The sequence below is a fragment of the Porites lutea genome, chromosome 12 (genome assembly GCF_958299795.1).
Source record: "Porites lutea chromosome 12, jaPorLute2.1, whole genome shotgun sequence".
NCBI classification, from domain to species: Eukaryota; Metazoa; Cnidaria; class Anthozoa; order Scleractinia; family Poritidae; genus Porites; species Porites lutea.
The window spans coordinates 21,491,797-21,517,748 of record NC_133212.1 but is presented as its reverse complement, the minus strand read 5'-3'; the positions used below and the strand labels follow the sequence as shown (position 1 = coordinate 21,517,748).

General features: G+C 36.8%; 1 protein-coding gene across 1 annotated transcript; it reads left to right on the top strand.

Moving 5' to 3' along the window:
- The first annotated feature begins 242 nt into the window (after window positions 1-242).
- LOC140921597 (low-density lipoprotein receptor-like) lies at window positions 243-24,968 on the top strand. The gene is made up of 19 exons (XM_073371599.1): window positions 243-366; window positions 5,151-5,254; window positions 5,714-5,827; window positions 7,413-7,535; window positions 8,617-8,733; window positions 10,460-10,591; window positions 11,299-11,544; window positions 12,186-12,299; window positions 12,524-12,655; window positions 14,174-14,299; window positions 14,724-14,849; window positions 15,430-15,820; window positions 16,356-16,762; window positions 17,055-17,204; window positions 18,742-18,829; window positions 19,373-19,494; window positions 19,917-20,010; window positions 20,356-20,491; window positions 21,352-24,968. The coding sequence occupies exons 2-19, from the start codon at window positions 5,179-5,181 to the stop codon at window positions 21,388-21,390; spliced, it is 2,733 nt and encodes a 910-aa protein (XP_073227700.1). The 5' UTR covers window positions 243-366; window positions 5,151-5,178; the 3' UTR covers window positions 21,391-24,968.
- Window positions 24,969-25,952: the final 984 nt, after the last annotated feature.

Here is a 25,952-nt window from a genome sequence, read left to right as displayed (position 1 = left end):
ACCGTAATTCTCTTCCCACTCGACATAAATTAATTCAGGAACGTGAGTTGCCTTTCTCATTCAGATAAGAATCCATTGTTACCCAAATCAGGCGTCTTTGCATATTTTAACCAGCACATGGTCGATGTGCCAAGTCTGTTCGATTGTGTGGAGCATGAAAGCAAATATTCGAGGATTTTTTAAAGACATCTAGGAATATGATGCCTAAATGATCACCAAAAACACGAGCTTTTCTGCGTTTCAGACAGAGCAGAAAAAAAGAACACTCTCACTTATCGTGGGATCATAATTTCGAGTTTGCTTCTACCTGTTTACTTGTGTGGACACTGACTTCATCAACACCTACACGAAAAGTCAAAGGGGAAGGTTTGAACCATTATCTTTAATCTTTTTTTGATTTTCTGACTTTTTGGGCATCTTTGATAATGCACGCATAATTCGTGAAGAAGAAAACTCCAGAAGCTGTAAAAGCCAGTTAAACCTCTGTTCTTTAAGAGTATTAAAAATCCGCGTTCATTCATGCAACCAGACAAAAAACTACAATAGATGTTTCATTGAGTAGCGTGGTGCCCGAACATGTTTTTCCTTATCAATATCTCCCACCTCAAATGTCATTTACGGAATGCTATTCCGGTAAAATGATTGCGTCATACGTAATACCGGCCCGGGGCTGGCGTGTGGAAGAGTTATTGCACACTCAGAAGAACGCCATTACGTTTCAGGTCTTTTAAATAAGTTCAATCGAATCATCTGAAAGAGCCTGATCAAAATTTCGGCAGTAAAACTGCGAATTTGCCATATTTCGGAGGTTGAACCACGACTTGTCAAGCGATAGAGTCGTATTTTATGGTTTACATAGTATTTCGAATATTCCGGTAAAGCACGTGACAGCTCACTGATTAGCCACGTTCCAATTCTAGCAAGCAGACTCATCGCGGTGTCTTGCTGTAAATTTGTTATAAAGGTACGTATCTTGTTCAATTAACACTTACTTAAACCTGGATCATGTATAAAGTTATCTTTGACTTGATCTTTTTTCTATAAATAGCTCCTAGCCGCTTTACTTTTCATTCATCTCGGAATATGTCTTCTGTCATTCAGTTGATTTAGAACCCGCGTGGAATAAAACGCTTAAACCTTAAACATTTCCGTAGAAAATGTTTATGTTTTATTCGGTAAATATCTCTCAAACCAATCCGCCCAAGGCATTTAATTCTACTTTGTTGTAAGGAGTATGAAACAGATGAAAGCTGACTGAAAGTTGATGTCTTCCTGGGACCTATTTAAGCCCTAGATTGGTATTGTACAATTATAAAAAGCATAACCTTAAATGTCAAGACATTGAAATATTTTGAGGTAGGATACTTGAGTAGTCTACGTTAAGTTGTATTTAAATATCTCAAGCTTCTTTAAAACTTTTCTTTCGATTTATGGGGCTCAATTATTAAACAGTTTCAGACAACACAAATTTCATCGCATGTGATCATAATGAACTGCGGAAAATTTCCCAGATCCGATTGGTGTTTTATTACTATTTTGCTATTGACGGTTTAAATCTTCTACAGAAATGTGCCAGAGATTGAACGTTGGAAGTTGAACAAAAAATACCAAAAACTGCCGGACTGATATGAAATGACAGCTTCCTCAGGCTAGGGGTAATTTAATTTCAGCTTTGGCCATGAATCAATGGAATCTGAAAGGGAACATCCTCTTAATCTTGCTTCACTTTTTGTCAACACCGATGTTGATAATGCTTTTTAATTACTACGTGTGCTGTGATGTGATTAGTCTTGCACTGCAGTTCATAAATTATGCTTTGTAAATCTGTTTAATATTTTATTAAGGTCAACTGACGGGTAGCATGATTTACTACCTTGGGCCTTCCACTACAGCAGATTCACCTTGTTATAATTGTGTTCCCAGTTAGCTGCAAAGCTAAAGACATTTACACTAAAAAAAAATTTTTCATTCGTGCTGAGAAAGTTGTCAGCACTGATAGGGTACCACTAAAAATGTTGATGTTTTCAAGTAACTAAAAGAAATGTCAACAAATTGTCCCCGGAGAGGTTTAAGTCAAAGTCGTGTTATGGTAAAATTCCAGCTAGCAGCATGGTCAATTTGAAACAGTGACATAAGATAGGTTAATCAGCGACAAAGATGTGGCAGTGACAAAGATGGTGTAGACATGAGTGATGAATGTCACTGTAAGAGCTAGTGGGCACAAAGTTCCCTTCCCTGGCTCTTACGAGCATGATGCCCTGAGTTACTTTCATAGGAATCAAAACGAAAACAGGATCAGAACAAATTCCTACCTATTCAATTGCCTGCCTACTGATTAACAATTATTCCACGAGTGCTTGTTGGATATGAGATGGTACAAAGCCAATGAGGGGCCTAGTGCCAATTTGGCTTTACTCATCTCATATCCAACATAATTAGAGCGAGTGGAAAAATAATATTATTTCATTTATTGTTTCATTTAAAACGCCCACAAAATATCAAGAACTCTTCCCGACTTCATTTGTAAAAACAACCAATTTTCAGCTTGTTTTAATTTTGAGCAGTCACATGCAGTTACCATTTATGGAGAGCACGGTATAATGGCTCATATACCATGATGGCTAAGCCAATCAGAGCTCTAGAATCGAACTAGCCAATGATTGAGTTTTTAATAATACCCATATACATAACAACCTGAAATTTTAGTGACTGCCCCAGAGTACACTAGTAAAGCACCAACAGGGATACCAGGCCTCTTCCCCTTCAGGGCCCGCGGAGCGGATTTTCAAGTGGGGGGCATGGGGGCGCTAATGCAAATGCGTAAGTGTGAGCAAACTATGGGGGTCAGCGGGCATGCTCTCCTGGGAAAATTTCAAATTTAAGTCTTCTGAACTGGCTATAAATGGATCTAAAACTGCCAATTGTAATATAAATTTGTAAATATTACATCAGATCTTAAAACAACAAGTTACAACCTGGCCCCACGTTAGACCAAAATTTAAATGAATAGACTTTGAAGCTAAATCCAACACATGATATGGATGAGTATCACTTGCACATTTTTAAGTCGGATTCTCTGAAGGTGCCAAAGTTGCCTTTCCAATTTTCATTATATAAGAGCTACAGACTCACTGGTAACAGCTGCAAGACAAAGTTTGTCTGTTCTCTGTTTGTGGATGTTCAGTATTGTCAGATTTCTAAACCTTGTTTGTGTTGTAAGTGACAGATCTGAGTAACCAAAGTAAAAAAAAAAATATTTTGCCATGCGAGAAAGTGGGGAAGCCCCACCCCCTGCACGTACAGTCCCTGCACTATGTGAAACGAAGGGCATTAAAATTCAGACTGAGGGAATATATATTCACCCACTATATAAGTGGCCCTCTTCTCCTTTATCCAGTTGTAAAAAACACATGAACGGCAGTAATTGCATCATGTAGTTGATGTCTTTAGATATAGTGGTCTTTAAGGTTTGTTAGAAACATATTAATGTATAATGCATTTTACCAAAAAATGCCCTTATCTTGACCTTTTTGTGTCAAAACAAGTTCCACCCTCAATTATGCTCCCCCACTTTTTCTGGCTCTTTATTTCACCAGAACCCTTAAGAAAATTGAGGACTTAACCTCTCTTTTATAGATAAAAACTTTCTGCACCCTTTTTGACAGTAGGGGAATCTACTTTGGCATATTTGTTTGCAAAATGGAAAAACTCCAATTTCTGGACCGTAGTGTAGTAACAGATAAATAAATAACAGGCTATGCTTTTGATTGCTTTAAAAGGTTATATGCATGAAATAATATTGACTACGCTTTAGCGTGTCAGTTCAATACCTGTCAACCTTTTGTTTTAAAAAAATTATTTTGGAAAAGTCAAAATGTTCTTGTAGGTCTCCTGAATATTTTAACTTTTTACTACTTATATGTTTTTCTTTCTCAGAGTCTTTATAGAGCAGAACTGACATGATTTCTAATATCAAACAGGATGTTCTCTATGTTACCAAAAATTTCTCACACAATCCATGGATTATATTGTGACGAATGGAAAGTTATTATATTTTTATAACCAAAATACCGTATTTCTGGAAAAATTAGTGGTGATGTAATGACAGAATTTGCAAGAGCTAGGCCAGTCAGTGGGGCAAAATTATAATAAGTTAAGCATGCATGGTTTATCAGAACTTTTCATGATAAACCTTTTTTTACTCTGTTGTAGTTGTTTCTCAAATAATTCCATAAGACTTTAAATCTCCTCTGAGATAAAAATCTTTAATTCCTACGTCACTTAGAACTTCCAGGAGAATGACCTCGGTAATTTTGTCTCGTATGTTTGCACTTCAGCAGTTACTTTGAAAACCAACTTCCTTAGCATAACGTGAATGTGTTTTGAAATGAACTATCACATCAAAGAATGTCGCTGATTCATCGTTTTTTGTAATAGATATGACATCATCTATAAACATGGATGCTGTTGTCGGTCGAGAAAACGCAGCAATTTACTGGTTTAGCTTGCATTTGACCTGGTTTTGTACAATGTTCCATTGTCGATTTACAAGGCCTTTGCATTTTTAAATGGTTCATATTTTTTATTTTGTTTTTCACGATGTAGTTGTTTGTTTTCAAGCACGTGTTTTGCATCAAAACAACTGATAGTGAATGAAATACATTTCTTGGTGCGTTTCAAGAAATTCAATTTTGGTGGCCTAGCTATGACTTGGCTAAAAAAGACAAAAATTGAATAGCATCGTATGTAAAAAGATTTATGGTATGAAATTCAGGAAGCTATAAAAATTGCATGAGCTTCAATCAAGTTCCGCTGGTAGATCTCCAAAGTTTGTTATGCAGCTTACATTTGTTTACATCTTGCACGTTTTCACGCTTTTCACACATTTCGGTCCCCGAGGAATTGACGAAAACATACCGGAAATACCAAACGAAACCGTCATCTTAATATTTCGGTATTTGATTGGTCAGGTTCAGGTCACATGATTAAGATTTCACCTTATTTGGCATTTAGCCATCACGTTTGGCAATTTTCCCGCGCAACCGAGGTCGATCTTGCATAAACAACAAAAATATAGAGTAATTCGTGTATGGTATCTCTGCTACGGAAATAGCAGCTAAATGTGGTTTATCTCTTCTTTTCACTCTTAGAACACGTTTTCCTCAAGAGGTCTTGGATATGGCAAGATTCAGAAGGAGTTTTATTGGGATTTTGCTCTGTTTATCGGCTTCTTTTGGATATTTTAAAACAATAGGTAAGGATGTTTCGCCTACGCGGGGCGCTTGTTTTGTCGAGTTGTGATTTTGTTAGTTGGGCAAAGAAGGGGTTTTAACAATCTCGATTTCTTTTTTTTCCACATATTCACTGCACTTTTCTTTATTTTGTTGACTTTAATTCACTGTTTTGTTGGAGAGGTTTTGAGAACTGGGGAAATAAATTTAAAGGAGAGAGTTTGATATCAAAGCGTACCATATTCAAAACACATTGCCCGGAACACATCCTTAGTAATCTTGTCTTCATAGTATCTCAAAATCGCCCTGATGAACGTCTAAAACTACCAAAGAAACAAAATTAGTTTTCATAGTTCACTGTACCTAGATTTTAGCAAATCAAGAATATTCGTTGCAGTCAATTCACTGGCATGGTGTACAGCTCTTAAATCTTGTTGTTCTAAATATGAAGCTTAAATAATCGACATTACGTTTGATTTCAGGTTTTCAGTGCTACAAAGATCAGTTTCCTTGTGGCAATATTACTTGCATCCCCGCAAATTGGCGTTGTGACGGTGATGCTGATTGCGCGGATGGTTCGGACGAACAAAACTGTCGTAAGTAGTATTTCCATTCCTTACTACTATGATGCGCGTACTGGTAACCCGTTTGTTTTGTGGTGCAACACATTGCGTTAAGCGTTCGTGTTTTATTTAATATTTCTTCTTCCCATTAACTGCGTGCCCTTTATTATTCGAAGTACCACTCGTATGTTCAGCATATATGTACAACACAGTAAATTTTATGACTTTTCGAAGCAAGCAAAAGAACGCAATTTATGTTGTACGGGACCATTCGCGAAACGACCGTCGTGTTCGTGAATAGCCCCGTCGTGGAAAAACCTAAATGACTGAAAATCGCTCTAAACAAATCTTTATTGGCAAAGAATATGGATCTAAGTGTTTTGGGATGGACCAAGGAAATAAAATTTAGACTTTGAGCTTTCGTGCTCACACAGAACGAGATAAAACTCGAACAGTACGGATTTTCAAACAACATCAATGTCGGGTCTGTGATTTTGTTTGCCGTGGAATTCATAGGATTTTTTATTATGATCTCACTCGAAGTTTTCTGATTATTTTTAAAGAATTTGTGATGAATCTCGGATAGTGAAATTCGCCTGTAATTAAAGTAGGGAATTTTAAGTAATTTTTAGTTTTCTAAAACTAGCTTGTTTTTGTTCGTCATATTCGCCTGGTTATTTGCATACGAGACGTAAGCTTTAGGCGGAACATCACGCATTTCTTGCTGTTCATTGGCTGGGAGACTAAAAACACTGGTAATACTACGGCTATTTGTTTATTTTGGCTTCATCCAATGGGATCTATTTTCTCACGCGTAGTGTGGTTTTGTGCAAAACCCGGGACAAAAGCTTCACCGTCGTAGTCGCCTAGCTTCCCGACTCAAATTTGCTTTGCGCGACGCATGTTTTCGCTTGATAATAGTTGTCAGGGAGACTAAAAGCGGTTGGAAATTGTTATAATAATAATGGAAAGATAAGTGCGAATTCTCCAAAGTCCTTTATTTAAGACATTTTTAAGTTAGGAAACGCGAGTTATTCGGAGTCTCACTAGACCAAAAGACGTTGTCTGGGAAATATCGACAGAAAGATCTGCCCTGGTTGTCAACTCCAGGCTGAAAAATTACAGTGAAGTTCATGTAAATTTGACAACATTTCAGTCTTCCCCTAATGCGAATTGGAGTTTAAAGTAGCTTGATAATTATTTTTGTGCTTACCAGCAAAGTTGTGATTCTTTAATCACCAACTATATTGTTAAACCTGATTTTTACGCAAGTGTCGCCATGATGTTACTCCTGTCTCAGGAAAGCGGGTACTGCATAGCTTAGAATTTAGTTTCTTTTTTGCAAGTAAAAACAAACCCATACAGGCACAGACTTAAACATTATTGTTCTTTGATAAAACTGTTGTTACTCTTATAAGCCCCTTATGTTCTCACATGTTACGACAAGTATTTTTGTGGGTTATTCTTCTTTAATTTTTGGTGGATTCCATGTAAAGCTATCTGGGGTGAAAATTGAGGAAAAAGTACTCAACAATAGTAAAATTGAATATTTGACTTTTTTGGACCTTGTGTCACCAAAGGTGTAGAGGTGATCTCAGTGTGTTATCGTATTTTTCAGCGGAGAAAAGTTGTGATCCACGCAATTTCTTCAGATGCCAAGTTTCTGGTCGCTGTATCCCAAAGAGATGGGTCTGTGATTCAGATGATGATTGTGGTGACAACTCTGATGAGCATAATTGTTGTAAGTAAATAAAGTGAACTACTTTGACTTTCAGTCTTAATAGTGCTTTAAGTCAAGACAGGCAAAAGATTTGGACTTTTTATTCCTAACTGTTCATAATTTATATTCATCAAAACTTTCATTCTTGGTCAACTGGGCCAGTTTTATTGGCATTAAGAAGAAGAGGAACCATAACTCCAAACACAGGAACATTTCGATTAAGTTTTTATGCTTACAGTAGAAGCTCTAGTAAGCAGACACACTCATGGGAGATGTAAGGGTTACATGGCCACTTGTGGGAACTTGCCCAACTACAAATAAACATTGGAAATGCAAAAAACTGTTTGTTAGTGTTGTTCTGATAATGGTGCAATTCAGTAACATGGATTAAATAGGCCACCTTCACGATGACGTCATTGAAGTACAATTACCAGAATCCATCTTGTTTATGCATTCTTATTCAAATTTGCCAGTCTCGTTGAGGTGTAACAAACAGTAGCCCTAATTTGCACAAGAAAAGAACAAACTGAAGAATTCTGGTAGTTGCAGTAATAAAAATAACGTCATCATGCAAGTTATTGTCCTGTTCAAGTGGTGTTTTGAAGTGTAACCAGACAAATCTGAAATCTGCAACTGCTAATTGCATTGATCAACTTTCAAATAATAAATTAATTGATGGAATCTTGGAGGTTACTCTTGACCTGGCATGACTGTGACTATAGCTCTGAATACTGGACATGGTAGGTAACTTTTTTACAGTGCAACTTCTTGAACTGGGGCGCTTTGAAGAAGATTATCCAATCACAACTTTTTGAAAACAAAAGATTCTCAAGTTTTTTGCAAATGAACCAATAACATTCCTGACTTTGAGAGCTGCTTCTTGAGAGGTCAGTTAAGTTCACACGGTTTTAAAGTTTTCAACAGTTGCATAGTTGAACCTTGAATTTTATTGATCCGTTTGCAAAAAAACTTGAGAATCTTTTGTTTTAAAAAAAGGGTCATGATTGGATAATCTTCTTACAAGTGCCCCGGTTCGAGTAGTCACACTGTAATTGTTCACATACATGTACAAATGTAAGTTTTTATTTCGTTTAATTTGTAGTTCAAAGAGAATGTACGTCAGCTGAATTTACTTGCAGTAATAGACAATGTCTTCCATTAAAATGGAAGTGTGATCGAGACAAAGACTGCCGTGATGGTGGTGATGAGGAAGGATGTGGTAAGGGTGTCGTGATAAACTTTTCACCAGGCATATGAGAGGATGACTGAAACCTATTTCTAACAAAAAAAAAATAAAATAAAATAAAAATGAAAACAGTGTCTGAAGCTAAAATGTTCATCTGATTTTATAAATTCAGAAAATGGTCAGTTAAAGACTCTCTTTTGAAAATAAAATGCATAGAAACTTAAACACAGGTTGGAGCTACCAAAATATCATATTTTGTGAACTTATTTATGTGCCTTAACCATCAGGAGACTTGATTATGAACATGTGATTTTATGCAAGTTTAAGCCATCCTCATTCTTAAAACAGTTAATAATATATAAAATGTCCCTTGTAAAAAGGACGATGCTTGGAAATCCAAGTTTTCTAAAAAAAAAAGCTGTCATAATAGCATTTGCGGAAATATTCATATTTTACAGGACTGTCACTAAATTTTAGGGAGGGAAATGGGAAAATTAACCAGAGATGTAGAGCGATTTTCACATGACGCTGAAATGAAAACTTGCGAACAAAACAGAAACAACAAATGAACAGTTATACAGTGATTTGACTGGTTTATCGAACTGACACAAGCTCATGTGGCTTTTGGTTGCTTAAGCGAACACTCGGGTGAAAAAACTTCATGCCCGAGAAGTTTCTAAAAATCTATCTATACCGTGCTTTGACATCATACTGCAACAAGATTGGCCAATTGAACAATGCAGCGTGCAAAGAAAGTGATGTCCGATAGCCCGGGGCTAGTGGATTTTGCTATTGGGCTAGTGAATTTAGTTGTTAACTTGCCCGACAGGCAAGGGATGTTTTTTGAGCAATTCAAATAACAGAAGAACTATGAAATCAATCCTGCTCGTCATAAAGTGTCTGGGGCTAGTTGAAATGACGTCTGGGCTAGTAAATGCTAGCTTCAGCTTGCCTGAATGATGAGCTGTAAAAATGATTTTCTTTGCACCCTGACAATGCCTTCTCTAAATTAGGGTTTTTGTTGGCAAGAAAACAAAGAGTCCATGTTTTGACATTTTCATCCATTGGCTGATAAAACAAGTAATGGACACTTACAAAAGTCATTTTTCAAAACTTGCGAAGATCGCTCTTTCATGTGTTTGCGTTGTGTTAAATTAGCATATTTCTGCCACTAAAGGAGCAAGGCAAGTTAAAGACAGCTCTTATTTTCTTATTTAAGACTCTAGCTAAAAAAGCTACTATTGGAAGACGGATTTCCAGGCATAATCGTCACATAATTATGCGACATGTTTCTGTTTACCTTAATGTTGCAATCGGTATATTTTTTACATAAACTTAATTTACAAATAATGCAAGCATGCTTCGCATGTAACTACCCAATTACAAATGTAATTTTTCTACCTTTGAAAAAAGATTGAATCTTTTTTTTGCATAATAGATTGAAACAAATTATTATTTGTATGAAAACTGACTTTTTGTTTTATGTTGTCTGAGTTGCAAGGTGTAAATAAGTGATCTTCTTTCTCAACAACTGTTGCTTTTTATCATGATTAAGTTTTTGCTCAGGTAACATTAAAAAAACTTCATCTTGTAGTTAAATAACAATAATCTCTTTTTGATTTTTATTAGATAAAGCATAAAATCTTTAAATTTTAAACTTTAAATTGTTCCCCAATTACCTCTCTATGTCTGGTGTTTTTCCTTGCATTAATGTTTTGTTTTCATTTTTATTCTATTTCAACTATTCTCTGAACAAAAGGAACAATTTCTCCAGGTAATATCACTTGCAATCCAGACCAGTTTACATGTGCAAATGGCAAATGCATTTCTCGAGCATGGCACTGTGATCATGAAGATGATTGTGGTGATAGATCAGATGAACGGAATTGCCGTAAGTTTGCTTGCCTAAAAATATTTATTTAGCCCAGTGCTCAGTGTGCGCAACATAGTATGTCTATGAAAAATTAAGATTTCCTAGTACCCCAAGAGCACAGCCCTGAGTTAACAACACGATCCAACTGAAACATCTGGGCCCAGTTGTTCAGAGTCTGATAAGTGCTAACCTGGGGTCAAATTTTAATGCATTTAAATGCAATTTAAAGTAGTTAACAAGTAAGAGTGCCTCAAGTACCTGAAGTCAGCGGTCTTTGGCATGCGCATGCCCAGTAGCTGGCTACATTGATCCAGCGATTCACTGACGTGTTTCAGCTTTCCTTCGTGCCAGGTTCTGTCAGCCATTTTCTTCCGGGTTTCTTTTTCTCTTGTTCAGACACTTTTTCTCGCATAATTTCTCCAATTCTTTCTAAAGCACCTGATGAACAAATTGTGAACAAACCGAATTTGCTTTTTTAAACTTTTATATCTGAACTTGAAAGTCCCCCCCTCCCCCTCATCCGTGGCTTAGCTTAATCCAGCTTTGAACCACCCATCCCAGACTGTATAAATGCATTTTTAGCCACAGCAGTTTCCAAGATATTCTTGTTCATAATAATGCAGTGTGTTGGTTATTCATTTGTGTGAACCATTTCAAAAATTCTTGGCTTGCAAGGTAAGTGATTCAAGTTGGCTCTAACCTTCTTTCTTAATATTTTTCAATAGCTAATGAGACATGTACCCCAGATCAATTTACGTGCAGAAACAAAAAATGCATTAACAAGAATTGGACATGTGATGGTGACAATGACTGTCGTGACCTCTCCGATGAAGACAATTGTCCCACTAGAAGTCCTGCTTGTAAAAGTTCAGAGAAACTGTGTGACGATGGTCGCCAGTGTATCCATACCGGCTGGGTTTGTGACGGTGAAGCTGATTGTAATGATGGTTCTGATGAGAAAGGCTGCAACAGTAAGTACATCTTGTCTGTTTATAGTAGTGATGTGTTGATCTTCGATTATGATCGACCATTGATCACAATCTTTACGCATTGTGATAACCAATTATGGAAAATTTTGAATTTCGTCATGTCACTGGAAAAAAGAAAATTTCTTGTTGACAAATAAACAGAGTAAAAACTTGTGTGTCATTAAGGTTTTGAACACTAGTGGGGCAACTGGGTTTGACACCCAGGCAAAGAATTGGAAAGGCCCTTTGGGTCTTGCCAAGGTCTGGGGGCATGCTCTGCTGAAAAATATTTGAAATTCTACATTCGCAGAGATGTTTTCCTCATTCTGAAGTTTCAGACAATCTCTTTCAACTGCCAAAAAAAGATAACTTTTCTAGACAATTTAATCATGATTTGATACCTGCTCTAAGATAAAAATAGATGGACACCTTATAAAGAGATTTTCTGATTATAATCATATGATGAATATTTAGGCAGGTCAATCCCATTCTTTTTGATGATCAACTATGACATCTTAGCAGACATCCAATGCTAGTATGCAGCATAGAACAGCAAGGGCTTCGTCCCTGGTAAATATGGGGTGGAAAGTCTTTAGGAAATGTTCACCTTAAAACATGTGGTTGGTCCTTTTTTTTTTTAACAGATGTCAATTGCAGTGCCAATCTTTTCACCTGTAACAATGGAAGATGTATAGATTATAGCAAGATTTGCGATGGCAATGATGATTGCAATGATAGATCAGATGAGTTGAAATGCCGTAAGTGACGCGATATGTACCTATTGTTCAGTGTATATGTAAGGCGATGGTCACTGCAATTCTCCTTAACTGTACAGCACCATTAAATTGTTATGAAAGCTTGAGATTCACACAAAATGTTATTCCTTTTTCAGTTTACAGTTTATCTCGTCTTGACAAAGGAAAATTTAACCGTAATGTTAGCCTCAAAATCACATATCATTTTAATTTTCTGTATTATGCAGCTGATAAACCAGGTCCACCGTGCAAGGAAGGTGAATTCCAATGTGGTGGCTCTAACCAGTGTATTCCTGAGAGTAAAGTTTGTGATGAACACAAAGATTGCACAAATGGTGAAGATGAACCCACTTCTTGTGGTGAGTGTTGCTTAGATGCCCTGGGGGTGGGTTTGTTTCGCTAGGAACTAAAACCTTTTGCTTGAGGCATGTATAGCTGCATTTCAAACCTATTCTGGCTTAGGCACCAAAATTCCCTATCCTATCCTATCCCATAAACCAGAAACTCCAGTTCTTCACACAAGTTTTCAATTTCATTCCGTGGGATGCCTGTGGCAGTCCCACGGTAAAAATCGGGTTTGGTTGTACCCAAAATTGCAAAGCCAGCCAATAGGATTGCATAAAATCTTTATCGATTATCTCTTCTTCCAAGCCGACCAATCAGATTGTACAAAATCTGTATCGATTTTTAATTGATTTGCTTCCTCTGAAGAATGTTGAAATCAGAACGTTTCGTGCCAAATTTGTTGCGCTCGAGTTTTCCCACTCGTGGTTTAGGATGGCTTATTAACCAGCGAAATCCTTCAGGATACTGGCAAGTCACGAAAGGCGACCTAAGCCAAATTATTTCTTTCCTTCATGATTCTTTTTTGTTTAGGTCTAGCTTTTTCATAAGGTTTTAGAAGCGTCTGGTAGCGAGCCGTGATTTCCAATAGATTTTTTATTCTGAGTTTGCCAGTTTTTAAAGAGCACAGCTAGAGATCAGTTTTTTCTTTTCGTATTGAAAACACCTTGATGATGGGAGGTTAAATCGCGTAAATTTCAACTTGTACCCTTGACGACTGGCGTTGAAATAGCGAAAATATTGTCCTTGTCGATCGACGACTCGCTTTCAGCATGGATTGGACTTCTGGATGGGACATGGATCAGGACATGAGTAAACTCATTTTACCTTGGAATCAGGGATAATCATTGGAACTATGTTAACTTTGAGACCTTGGAAACACATTGCAATTAATTTTTAACTGTATCAAGAGCATCTTGGAATATTAAACTTTCATCCTGGAGTCTATCGAACTTTGTAACCCTGGGTTCGACCCTGGATAAAGCAAGCAGATGTTTTGTTTTGTTTTGTTCCATTAACCTAGATAGAACGCCATTATGCTTCCACAGACCAACGCATCCCACGGAAACGACTTTAGGCGTCTTGTTTACCATAAAAGTGATACCAAGCTCTAAGTAGATCTAATAAAACAATAATATTGTCGATAATCCAATTGTAATGAAAGGAAAGATGGCTATAACTGAGGAGAAAAAGAACCATGACTATTCATGAGGTCTTTATAAACAAAATGTTTAACATTCACCCTGAGAATAACAGATACTATGACTCAAAATGGCTGGCAAAATTGTTTTGGAATGGCAACTCGGTAAATTCTTTTTGAACTGATAGCTTCAGCCATTCGAGCAGCTGATAGTTTTTTTTGAAAGGTATAGCCCAAGGTTGTTCAAATGGCGGACAGTTTTGTCCAATGGATGCCTATTCCAATCAAACAGTTGATGAACAGAACACGAACAGCTATCCTTTCAAATTAACAGCAAACTGTCAGGAACAATTTCACATGAGGGGTCACACTTGTCTCTGTTTTTGTTTTTTAGGTAAAAATGAATGCTTGAGTTACAATGGCCACTGTCAACAGATTTGTAATGACACCAAGACATCATACTTCTGCTCCTGTCGCCCAGGATATGAGGTAGACAAAGAAGACTCAAGAGGATGCCAAGGTAATTGAACCCTTATCGTAGTACACTGCCAAGCAGCATAGCCTAAAATGTGTAATCAGTGACTTTAAGTGGAAGTTTGTGCCTTTTTGCAAGTTAGGCAGGAAAGGCTGGGGTATCAACCCTTGGTGAGGTTGTCATAATTACCTCCCCCCCCCCCCTCAGTTCTAAAAAACTCTTGAATTCTAGCTGTCCTTTCGGCAAGTATCTCTATGTTTTGCTCTCCCAGGGCAACCACTTGCTTGTCTTAGCATGTGATTTAGTTGGAGGATGACTTGCCCAAGCTTACTTGCCATTGGGCAAGTAAGATTCAACAGTTACTTGCCAAGCAAGAAAAACTACTTGTCGACAGGACAGGAATTTTTTTAAGCCTTTCCTATCCTTCTGCTTTTCCTACATTTAAAGTAAAAAATGTTTGTCTCCACAGATGTTGATGAGTGCAAAATACCTGGAATATGTAGTCAAGTTTGTTACAACACTAAAGGGAGTTTTAAATGCATTTGTCGACTTGGCTATAACTTGGAACCAGACCGCCGCAGTTGCAAAGCCATTGGTAAGTACACAGCTATTATCTTTTTATTAGGGAGCCAAACTCAACTTTATGTGAGAAGAAACATTTTTTGCCGGCAAAATTATGATGACAAATTTTTGAAAGGTCTCATTGAAGGCTTTCAGCAATTAAGAGTGCTTTCCATTTGTCAGAACTGACTGGCCAGTCCATTCCCGTCAAAATGATAATTTCACTTTTAATAACAACTATCCTGCCAGATCAGGCAAATCCTAAATAGTATGCATGAAGGAGAACATTTTTCAGCAAAAACCCTGTGGAAATGGCCGATTTCATTTGCCTTCTGACTGGTCCAGCGGGCCAGTTCTGACAAATAGAAAGCGCCCTAAGATAACTACATTAAGTGACTTCCACATAAGAAACTATCATTCCAAAACACCAACATCGGTGTGTCAGTCTTTGATTTCCAATTATGGAGTTCTGGCTGGTTTGTGGGAAGAAATAATTTCTTAGATTGTCCTGCATCAGGATCACATTACAGAGCCAATTCGGCGAATTATGTTTCACTTTGTTTCGTGTATGTTTCCATTTGTAGCAGTTTCAAAAATGTTTTTGTTTTCCTCAGGCGGTGATGGGTTTCTCATCTTTGCAAACCGTCATGACATTCGACACCTGGCATTTGACTCGTCATACTATGTAGAATTGGTACCGGACCAAAAGGGTGCAGTAGCTCTGGATTTTGACTTCAACAGTGGGTATATATTCTGGACTGATGTCATTGAGGAAGAGATAAGACGAGCAAAAATGGAAGAAAACCCAAGAGTGGAGGTCGTTGCTAACATCAGTGTAGATACCCCAGATGGGATTGCTGTTGATTGGATTAACAAAAAGTTGTACTGGACAGATACCGGCAATGATATGATTGAGGTGGCTGATTTTGATGGTACCAACCGGCTTCAATTAATTAAAACTGGACTGCAGGAACCAAGGGCTATTGTTGTGCATCCCTTCATTGGGTATGTTGAAGAATACTCCCTTATAAACTTGAAAAGAAATATTGAAATTCACATTTCATCGTAAATCCTCTATTAGGTCCCCTGCGCTTTCGAGGGGGGCCTTGGGGGGGGGGGCTTAAAAGAGAGGTGGGGCTTATTTAATAAGGCGAAACGTATCACCGGTAGCAAAAATTACTTTAGTGACAGTGTAAGTGACAGACTTAGGTGTTGTACATTCACTGTCAACAGTATTTAAGTCACTTGTGGGAGCCTCCACAGAGAACTAGAGTGTGAAGTTGAAAAAATTAAGCACATGAAGCTGGAGGTCATGCGGCCGAAGACCAAAGACAATATGAACTTCCAGCCTCTCGCCCTGAATAAACCATAACTGATCAGTCTACGTAAATTGTTTGTGAAGAATAAGGATGATGGGGGGGGGGGGGCATAATAGAGAGGAGGGGCTTATTAACTTTCCTCCTCTGAAAAGAGGGGCTTATTAGAGTTGGGTGGCTTAATAGAGGATTTACGGTAATGAAATTTTTTCCCTTTGTCTTAGTTACATGTACTGGTCAGACTGGGGTGCAACGCCCAAAATAGAACGATGTGGACTGAACGGTGATCTACAGACAAGAGAGGTGATCATCAATACAAGCATTTTGTGGCCAAATGCACTGACCATAGACTACACTATCGACAGAATCTGGTGGGCAGATGCCAAGATGCACACCATAGAGTCTGCAAATTTCCTGGGGAGAGATCGTCGTGTTATCTTAAGAGAGTCCATCAATCATCCATTTGCCGTAACGTTATTTCAGAACTACATGTATTGGACTGACTGGGAGCATGGTCATGGCTCAATTAACAGGGCTAACAAGTTCAATGGCAAGGAGCGAGTGGTTATGCAAGAAAGCTTGTACGACCCCATGGACATTCATGTTTTTCACAAGCAGCGTCAACCTATAGGTCAGTTCATAACAATTGCCATTTTTTCACCAAAACTTGTTTAAAAATTCAAGTTACATATTATAACCTGCTTTTTGTGACACTAACGCTAGCATCAAAGCATTATTTGTGGTACCAATAAATTGCAATACAGCTGTATGTCTCTCACCATTTACCAGGTGAAATTTCAGTTTCTTCTGAAATTTTGATTTTTTTTCTTGGGATTGAAAGGCTTTACAGCGTGATCTAAAATTGTCTGGGACAGCACTGCTTAATACTGAACCTGATTAACTCTTTTTGTTTTGAATAACAGGAGCAAATCCATGCCGTGTGGCAGAGCATTATGGAGGTTGCAGTCACATCTGTCTCTTGGCACCAAAACCCTTTTACCCAGATCAGTTTTCTTGTCATTGCCCTCCAGGCATCAATCTCCTTTATGATTCCAAGACCTGCAACACAACAGGTATTTACTGGTACTTTTTGGCACTCAGCCAGGACATTAAGGCTGGCTTTGTTTATATTCATTCTTTGTCTTCACGATGAAGCTTCTCTCCGTGTGTACTTTAGTTTTCTCGTTTTCTCGTGTCAAAGGTGAAGGTAGCAAGTAGTGAATTAACTAATATGTATCTGCCGATCTTAATTTTAAGCTTTATCCTCTAACAAATTGCAGTGGACGAGTTCCATGTTTGACATACAACTAGCTGCTTATTCTAGCCTTGCTCTATTCTTGAAACTACCGTGTAAGACCAATTCATATTGTTAGTCTAATCAACAGAAAATTTCAATTTCTTGCAGTGTAAAATTTTTAGTTTGTGTGATGTTTGTGATTAACAGTTGCTGTGTACTTACCACCGCTACTTGGTTGTCTCTTGTGCTGTGCTTGTAGCTGCTCGCTAATATTGGGTGCAAAAAAGGCCTTGTAGTTTCACAAAGTAAGCTTAAAAATCCTTATCACACCTTCTCGCCAAGTTTCATAGCAGGGCTTTGGCATTCCCCAGACAGTAATGTTCTTTCAAAGGCTGAGCAGAGTTGCATATTAATCAGTGCTTTCGCACCTGTGCAATATACAGTGTAATAACTAATTTTGTTTGCATTTTAGCATGTCTAAGATAGAAAAGCGACAAAACTGAAAGGCTGTAAAATATGTTTGTTTAAAAAGGAGTCAGTAATTATTTCTTAATATTCTACTTGAGCACCGAAGTATTTAAATGCATATGCCGAGTTGCCATGTTTTTAGTAAGGTACATGTGTGAAACCTAAATGTGATATTTAAGACTTGTATGTGCTGGAAAAATTAGTCTGGCAGGATGTTTGAATTTTTTGTTTGTGTCATGCAAATTAGAGAATTAGTTTTCATTTGCTGAAGCCCAGCTGTCTGCATCCTGCTGTGGGTGTTGTATCCAGGAAGTTAAGCTTAGCTTTCAATCCTAGACCATATTATGGGCAGAGTTTTTGTCACTTGAACTTAGAATAGGTGGACAAAATCCTCTGGTGTCATCATTAAAATTAAACCTCTTAGTCAGAACTTGTGTATCTACATTTTCGGAGGATTTTGCTAAAAGAACTTGATTGTTTTGCCTTTTTTTTTCACTTTGGCCTCTTCCAGAGTGAAAGGTTCAAGAGTTGTTCAACTAACTTACTATAAACCTGTGAGTTGTAACAGAACGATTACTGTTTAATTTTTTTTCTCTGAATTTCATGTCTAATAATTATGGTTGACTTGCGACAATGTAAAAAAAAAAACTAAAATTTTCCATTGTTAAAGGAGCACTTGTTTAACAAAGCACACCTGTTTGACTCCTACTTGTCTCCAGGAAGTTCTCTCTTATGTTTCACATTAATTTTAGTAGAATTTTTATATGTCCTCGAGGATTGAAATTTCTTACATGTATATTTAATATTGCTTGTATCTGCATAAGTGATGTGCTGGATTTTCAAGAAAGAAATTATAACAAGTTACCATCAATTGATGTGGATGTGTTTCTGTGCTTCCTTCATAGATGCCTTTAAATGCAAGGATCATTTTTGCTTAAATGGTGGAACTTGTAAACCTGGCAAAGAAAATGGAGGAGAACTTCCATCTTGCATGTGAGTTGAAATGTTAATCCCTTGAAATTTCACAGAGTTCTAATAATGTGGTTAAAACTGTCCCTCTTTTGTAGAAATACCTGTACTCAACTGTGACATGTACTTAGCTGAAATCAACATGGTTGTTGGTAGGATGTTGGGGACTGTTTATTCAAAGGGTTTCATGAACAATTTTCTGAAATGTGGCGAGTTTGAAAGTTACGGGTTAAAAGAAACGATGGCATCTCTTCTTCTACGCCTGGTTCCTGAAAGACCGATTAGTGCAAATACAGGATTAAAATTTTGTTCCATTTTTGTATTTTACCTTCCTATGTATTGCTTAGAGTAACATTTTGTGCTATCATTACTGCATCTCGGAGGAAAGGCTCAACAATATTTTTTAAGCTCAAGTTTTATCTTCTTAGATAAGAAAGCCTTACCCTGTACATAAAATTTAGCTTAATTCTGGGTTAAAATTAACCATCTTTTGAGGAACTGAGCCCTGTTTGCCATACTGTTTTAGCTCAACTGTATTAAAAAAAATCCAATGTATACATGTTGCAGATGTCCTCCAGGCTTTAAAGGACGTCGTTGCAGAATAACACCACATCCTTTCAAAACAACCACCACTCCATCAGTTCAGAAAACGCCTCCGGTGTTGGCCAGACAAAAGGAGGATGATGTTGGCGAGTTAAACATAGAATTACTATAGTATTGTAATGTTCTACAGTAAAATCACGAGAATTATGCACATTTTTTGACAACCTTTCTCTCAAAATAGCACTGTGTCATTTTAACTGTAGAAGTACAAACAATTTCCAAACCTCTTTGGGCTGGTCATAACTGATAATCAAGATGGCTGAGAAGAGTTCAAGAAATATTACTTGTTAATTGCAGGGGAGGGGAGGTTTTGGTTTGAGAAGTTGAGGGTTGCAAAAATTTTAAGTCTACTGTACAGCGATTGGACAAACCCTTTTATAGCGGGGGTTTAAGGGGGGATAATGATGGAATAAAGTATAAATGAGATTGAGTGGTTGACGACGGAATTGATTTTCTTTCCTTTACATACTGATAGATCTTACTGAGTTCTCTCTCTTTGTTTCCTTAGGCATAACAATAGGTGTTTCCATAGCTGTTGTGATTCTCATTATAGCTATTGGTGTTGTCGTTGGATGGCTAGTGTATAGAAGGATACAAAGAAAGTGAGTATTTTGGATATGAAGTCAATCTGCAGTTGTCAGAAATGTATTTAACTCCTTAATGATGTACTGTTAGGGTTAAATTCTGACAAGCGACATGACCTTCAAACAGCAACATGAGACATGAAATGGCAACAAAACTGCAACAGTGGCTAGGGAAATCACAATTACAATAGTAAATACCGACAGCCACATGGCCTTGTCTTCAATTGAAGAAAGGAAGGCTTTTACAATTCAGATTAGTTTCATATATACCCCCCCTCCAATCTTCTCCCCCCCCCCCCCTTAAAGAGGACCTCCTTAATCTGTTGGTGACTTTCTAAAAGCTGTGATGCATTTGTTTTGCAGCAATCGCAAATCAATGAACTTTGATAACCCTGTGTACAAGAAGACAACAGAGTCAAATTCAAGTAGCTCACTGGATAGAATAAGTATACATTTTGGTGGATACTCAAATGGTAAAAGTCACAAACAGTCATTACTGGTAAGTACTATAATAATAATATCAATATAGTAATATAAATAATAATTTTTGCTCCCTGTTAGTGATCTGTGTATCATTGATAAATTATCTTGAAGCAACTCTTCATTGGATTGATCATGCACATTAAAGTAATAATCAGCTGTCACAGAAGTTGAATAAATTAGGGGTGAAAAATTAATAATTATTATTAAAGATAACATGTAACACATAGAGGATATTACATGGCCACGCAGAGATGCGAAATTTGTCTTCGAGTGATGAAAAATATTTCATGAGTGAGCTTCAAGTGACCATGTAATATTCTTTTTATTATATAAACGCCAATGAAATGCCAAACCATTTTACTTAAATAGTTTTTTGGTCTGAAAGGAGCAGTTTATTATGAAGCCATAGCAATGGTGATATGTTCACACGTGAAGATGACGTGTTATTTTCACATGTGAAGATATCAAGTTTTTGCGTGAAAGCTATATTTTCATTGGTGTTTATATAATAAATAGCATTCTCTTGCTGGCTGTTACAGCAAGGCAGTTGTGGAGGTTTTGGAAAATGTTACCCCAGTTGTAGTAAAATAAACCATTTAACAGTATTGTTTGAAATTTTGCTTTGAAAGTGAGAAATCCACTTACATGGCTAAAACCGTGGTGAGGTGGAGTGTAGTAATTTAAGCTTCGAAAGGTCGATGAAAAATTGGGTTTTTTGATTTGGGTAATTTGGTTATGATATGATGCTTTCTTTAAAAAATATTTTCAACTGTTTGGTAGTAGTATAACAGTAGAATAAAAAGTCGCATAATAATTATTTGACTTATTGCTTGCTTTTCATTTCACTGAAAAATTCTTTGTGTTGTTTTTTTTTAGGCTGCTTTCAGAAATGAAGTTGAAGTGAGCAATTGCTAGCATTTTTAACTCATACCCTAACAGAAGAGGTACCATCTTACAAGAAACAACCTTTTTGCATATATTTTACTGTTTTGACAAAGACTGGTAAATCCATTTTTCTACCTGCAGAAGAGATCACTCCATCACTCGCAACTGTTTGTATCTTTGTAGCAGAAGTTGCAAACATAACCACTGCTCTACCACCATAGAGTCCACATTTGATCTAGTTGCATTTTCTCCTTTCTGTTCTTCATGCATTTCTTTGGCCTTCTCAGGGGAACTTGTTTGAAAATCAAGATGTAGCTCATCTTTCCTTTTCCTGGCTCACATTATAAAATCATTAGGGAAAATCACATGCTCAGGTAATTATTTTAAAGCTTTGAGTAATGAGATTGTCGAAATCAATATTTTTATGCTAGTTTTTAAATACTCTGATTGCAATTGAATTTGCCTTTCCTATGAAGTACAGAGGTTGCATTTTAAATAAGAGAGTGCTAGGATCTTTACTGCAGTGTAGCCTATCAACAAGCCTGATGTGATTTGAACTTCCACAGAGATGGGGTTTGATAAAACTTTTTCATGTGTGAATTACAACACTGGTAAATTACACTTGTAAAAATTTTATCAAAATGACCCTTGTTCCTTTCTGGTTGTTGAACTTTAAAATAACTCCACTTGTGACTAACAAAGTAATGGACCTCTTCTGTCAGGGTATATATGTCACATAGGTTATCAAATTTTAAGGAAATATATAAATATACTATTGCTAATAAGTAGCTATAAAGAAGACCATCCTGGTGATGTTGTGCTTCAAATACAGATGTACAGCTAGTAATTGTTATTTAATTGTAGATCTACAGTTCTCTCTGTTACTTGTTTGTATGGAACTTGGAAGCTTGCAGTGTCGGGTTCTCTCAAAGTGTGGCAAGCTCATTTGCAAATAATCGAAGTGTAAATGAGGTGGAATTGAAATAATGTTTTCTCTTTCTAACTGAGTGCTGTTTCATGCATTCGATATTGGATGAGTTTTTATTCTCTCATCTCTCTTTTTTTATTTGGTGAGCCTTTCAAGCAAGCTTTACAATGTTCTTAAGACACATCTTTTAAGTATTCCATTATCATTGCATTTTAAGAATGGATGTCAAACAGACAAACAATAGGAAAGAACTATTCAGCTGAACCAATCTCCAGATAAAAGTGTGCTAGTATCAAAAATCTTCCTTCCTTTATTTTTTTGTCCAGTCTACAATTTTGTGCGGTCTAGTCTTGATTTCATTTTTTCGACATCACAGTTTGAAACAATGTCAAGGTCTCTGTCACATTTTTCAGAATATTTGTGAAATTATTGTACTCACAGTTAAAACAAAAGCTGTATTCTATCAGTTTTGACTGGTATTTACCGTCAAGCCAGGTCAAGCATACCCCGCAATATGCCATTAATGAATTCATCATTCGAAAGTTTGAATCCTTGGTGCATTGACGCATCCAGTATCAAATTCAAATATACATTCCTGCATGCGTGATGAGCAGTGAATTTTTACAATAACATCTCTGTATTCGTTCGGATTCAAATATCTTTCAGTGGTCAAAATTGCTTTGAAGACATTCACAACAAATTCAAGGAAACTGAGCCAGTAGAAATCTTATGACTTCCTCACCTGTGAATTAACTGCTTATTATGCATGCAGGGATCCAGAGATGAACCTAAAATATACAACTATCAACAGATTCAACTTTCGAATAATAACTTCATTGATGGAATCTTGCAGTTTGCGCTTGGCCTGCGTTGACTGTCATTTGCTGACTTTTGTGAATCGTGTGCTGTCTATTTCTATCCTATAGCAAGAAGTCTTTTCCAGTGATACTAAATAGCTTAGTGGAGGATAAACCTCGTTGTGAAAACTCTATCAACATGTTCTTGAACATTTTTTATCTAGCTTGATATTTTGCTCATCTTATCTGGATTTTGGTTAATTGATCCCTTAGGCCATACCCATAAAATGTTTAGTTTTCCATTGCCTTGCCTTTTTGTGTAGGCAAGTCTGTTGGCCGGGCGAAAAAAAAAAAAAACAAGGAAGAAGAAAATTAACCAAGGGAGGTTGTGTCCAGGAAAATCCTGGATACTAAGAAGGCAGGGTTTTACATGGTTTTTAGCCTGCCATGTTTTTCTAATCTTTCGATGCCAAAATTACATAGACAGTTTATCAATAAAGTTTTAGTTGGGTGATGGAAAACAAAACATCCTATGGTGATAACCTTAGAAAACCTTCCTTAAAAGTAATTTTACTTTGCACTTATGTTGCCAAATATTGCATTTTCTGCATGAAAAAATAATTTGCTGAGAAACAGGAAATGCTCAGCTGTACGAAGATTGTAGGAGTTTGTATGGTTTATGTATACACATTTAAAATTTTGTAAATAATGTCGTCTTGCCAACCAAGAGATTCTATAACTTCTTATCCTAACAGAATCATGATTATAATATGATATTTTGATGGTTGGTGACTAAAGAAGCAGAATATTATTAAATCTGTTGAGTTTAATGTTTACGGAAGGTTGTAATGTATTTATTAAATGTGTCTTAATATGGTTTATAAGCGAGCATATTTTTGTTTAATGTGCGGATATTTTTCAAAAAAACCAAAACACAACAAATTTCGGTCTTTTAAGTGCATAAATGAAAATTGTGCCAAACTGTAAATATGTAAATAAAAAATCTATAGAATATATGATTAAGTTAAAATTTGAATGCAATTGGATATTTTGGTAAGAAAATATTGTGATTGGTTAGCAATTCTCCTACGTTTCATAATTTTTTGGAGAATACTGTCTTGATGTTGCAATGTACAGTAAAGTATTATTGCGCTTGGAATTATGTGGTGTAGAGAATGTTTGAAAGCTGGAAAGTTCTGTAAGTTTTCGTATCGCAGCCTTTGACATGAAGATAAAGAGGTACCACTTCATTTTAATGCTTAATTACTTAATTCAGTTTTGTCTTTGTTGAAGGACATTCAATGGTTATGGTACTTTACAGATCTCCTCGAACTTACATTAGCGGTATCTAAGTTCTTAAATGTCTATAGTTTATTCTGTTCTTTGTTTAAACTTAAGTTTTGCTCTTCGAAGTACATGTCTTGTTCTTCGTTATTTTTGTAGGTTTTTCTGTGGAATGCTTAAGTATTCAGTTAATCTTTTGTTCGTTGGTCATACCTAACGCTGTTCTTATTGTTCTTATACTTACAGTTACTTATTATTTGCTAAGAATTAACAAAGTGCTATAGAAAGGTGATCTTTCCATATGGTTATGGAGAAATTTAAAAACTATTGTCCACTTGATACTTAGGATTGTGCGCTGATCTATTTGTGTACTTCCGAAGAATTACTCGAATTTAGACGAGTTGGGAATTTTGTATTGTGAACCCCTTCTTCGCCCACTAAAAATGTAAACGCAGCACATGCTTTGTTACCCGTAGAAGTTAAAAATGCAGAAAATAAGTTACCGTTACGGAAACCTCGATTGTATAGTAGTTGTAAATAGAGATCTTTGTACTTAAAAGAATCCAATAAAAGAAAATGGTATTTATGCGAATGATAAACTGACTCGAACAAGTTCATTCCCAGATGAGACGTAACACCTCGAAAAAAAAATCTTGTCAAGTTTTAATTAGTATAATTAGTAAAAGCAGTGTGATCACTATTCCACCCGATGTTTAAAACAGTAAGTCCAACACCGCATCTCGAAATTTCCATCCCCTTGAATTCCCAGCCTAAACCCCGGGGGCTACTCAATAACGTTTTAAACGGGGAGGCTCGAGCCCGAGGTCCAAGCCCTTACCCTCCTGTCCCATGATGCACCTTATTTACCCCCCCCAAAATCTTGCACAACCTTTGATTTTTTCATTTCTCCTGGGTATTACAGCCGACCCAAGAGAAATTGAAAAAAATGCTTACGTAAAATTTCGGGGAACATACACGGGGCATTATGGGAGATGTGTAAGTGGCGTATACCATTTTTAACAGGAGGGTACCCCCTTTCGAATACCCTCTTTTGACGAATTGTACCCCTTTTAAATACCTAGTCCACAACTTTGCATCCCTTGTAACTGCCGTAAATTCACCGTCTTTTTATTATGAATAAAGTTCCTGCCCACGACGTTTTCTAGTCTCTTTCACATCTCTGAAATGCGTCTGTTAGCCTTTCGGTCCTTTTAACGAAATAACAGATTTCCATACTCTTTCATATACTTCAACTACCGAACCCCTACTCTTTCATATACCTTAAGCCAGGAAAATACAAGAAAGTAGACAAGAAATTGGACAAAAAAAATCAGACAAGAAATCGGACACCAAAACGGAATTCAAATCGGACGAGACAGCAGACAACAAATCGGACTAAAAAAGGACCAAAAGTAGGATACGAAACCGAATAAAACTGAAAAAAAAAAACGAACAAGAAATCGGAAAAAAATCGAACAAAATTATCCTGACCTATCTAGGAAGATCGGAGGGCGTCTGCTCGCTGGGTAAACAAAAATCGGACATGAAATTGCACAAGAAATAAAACAAAAAATCGGACAAGA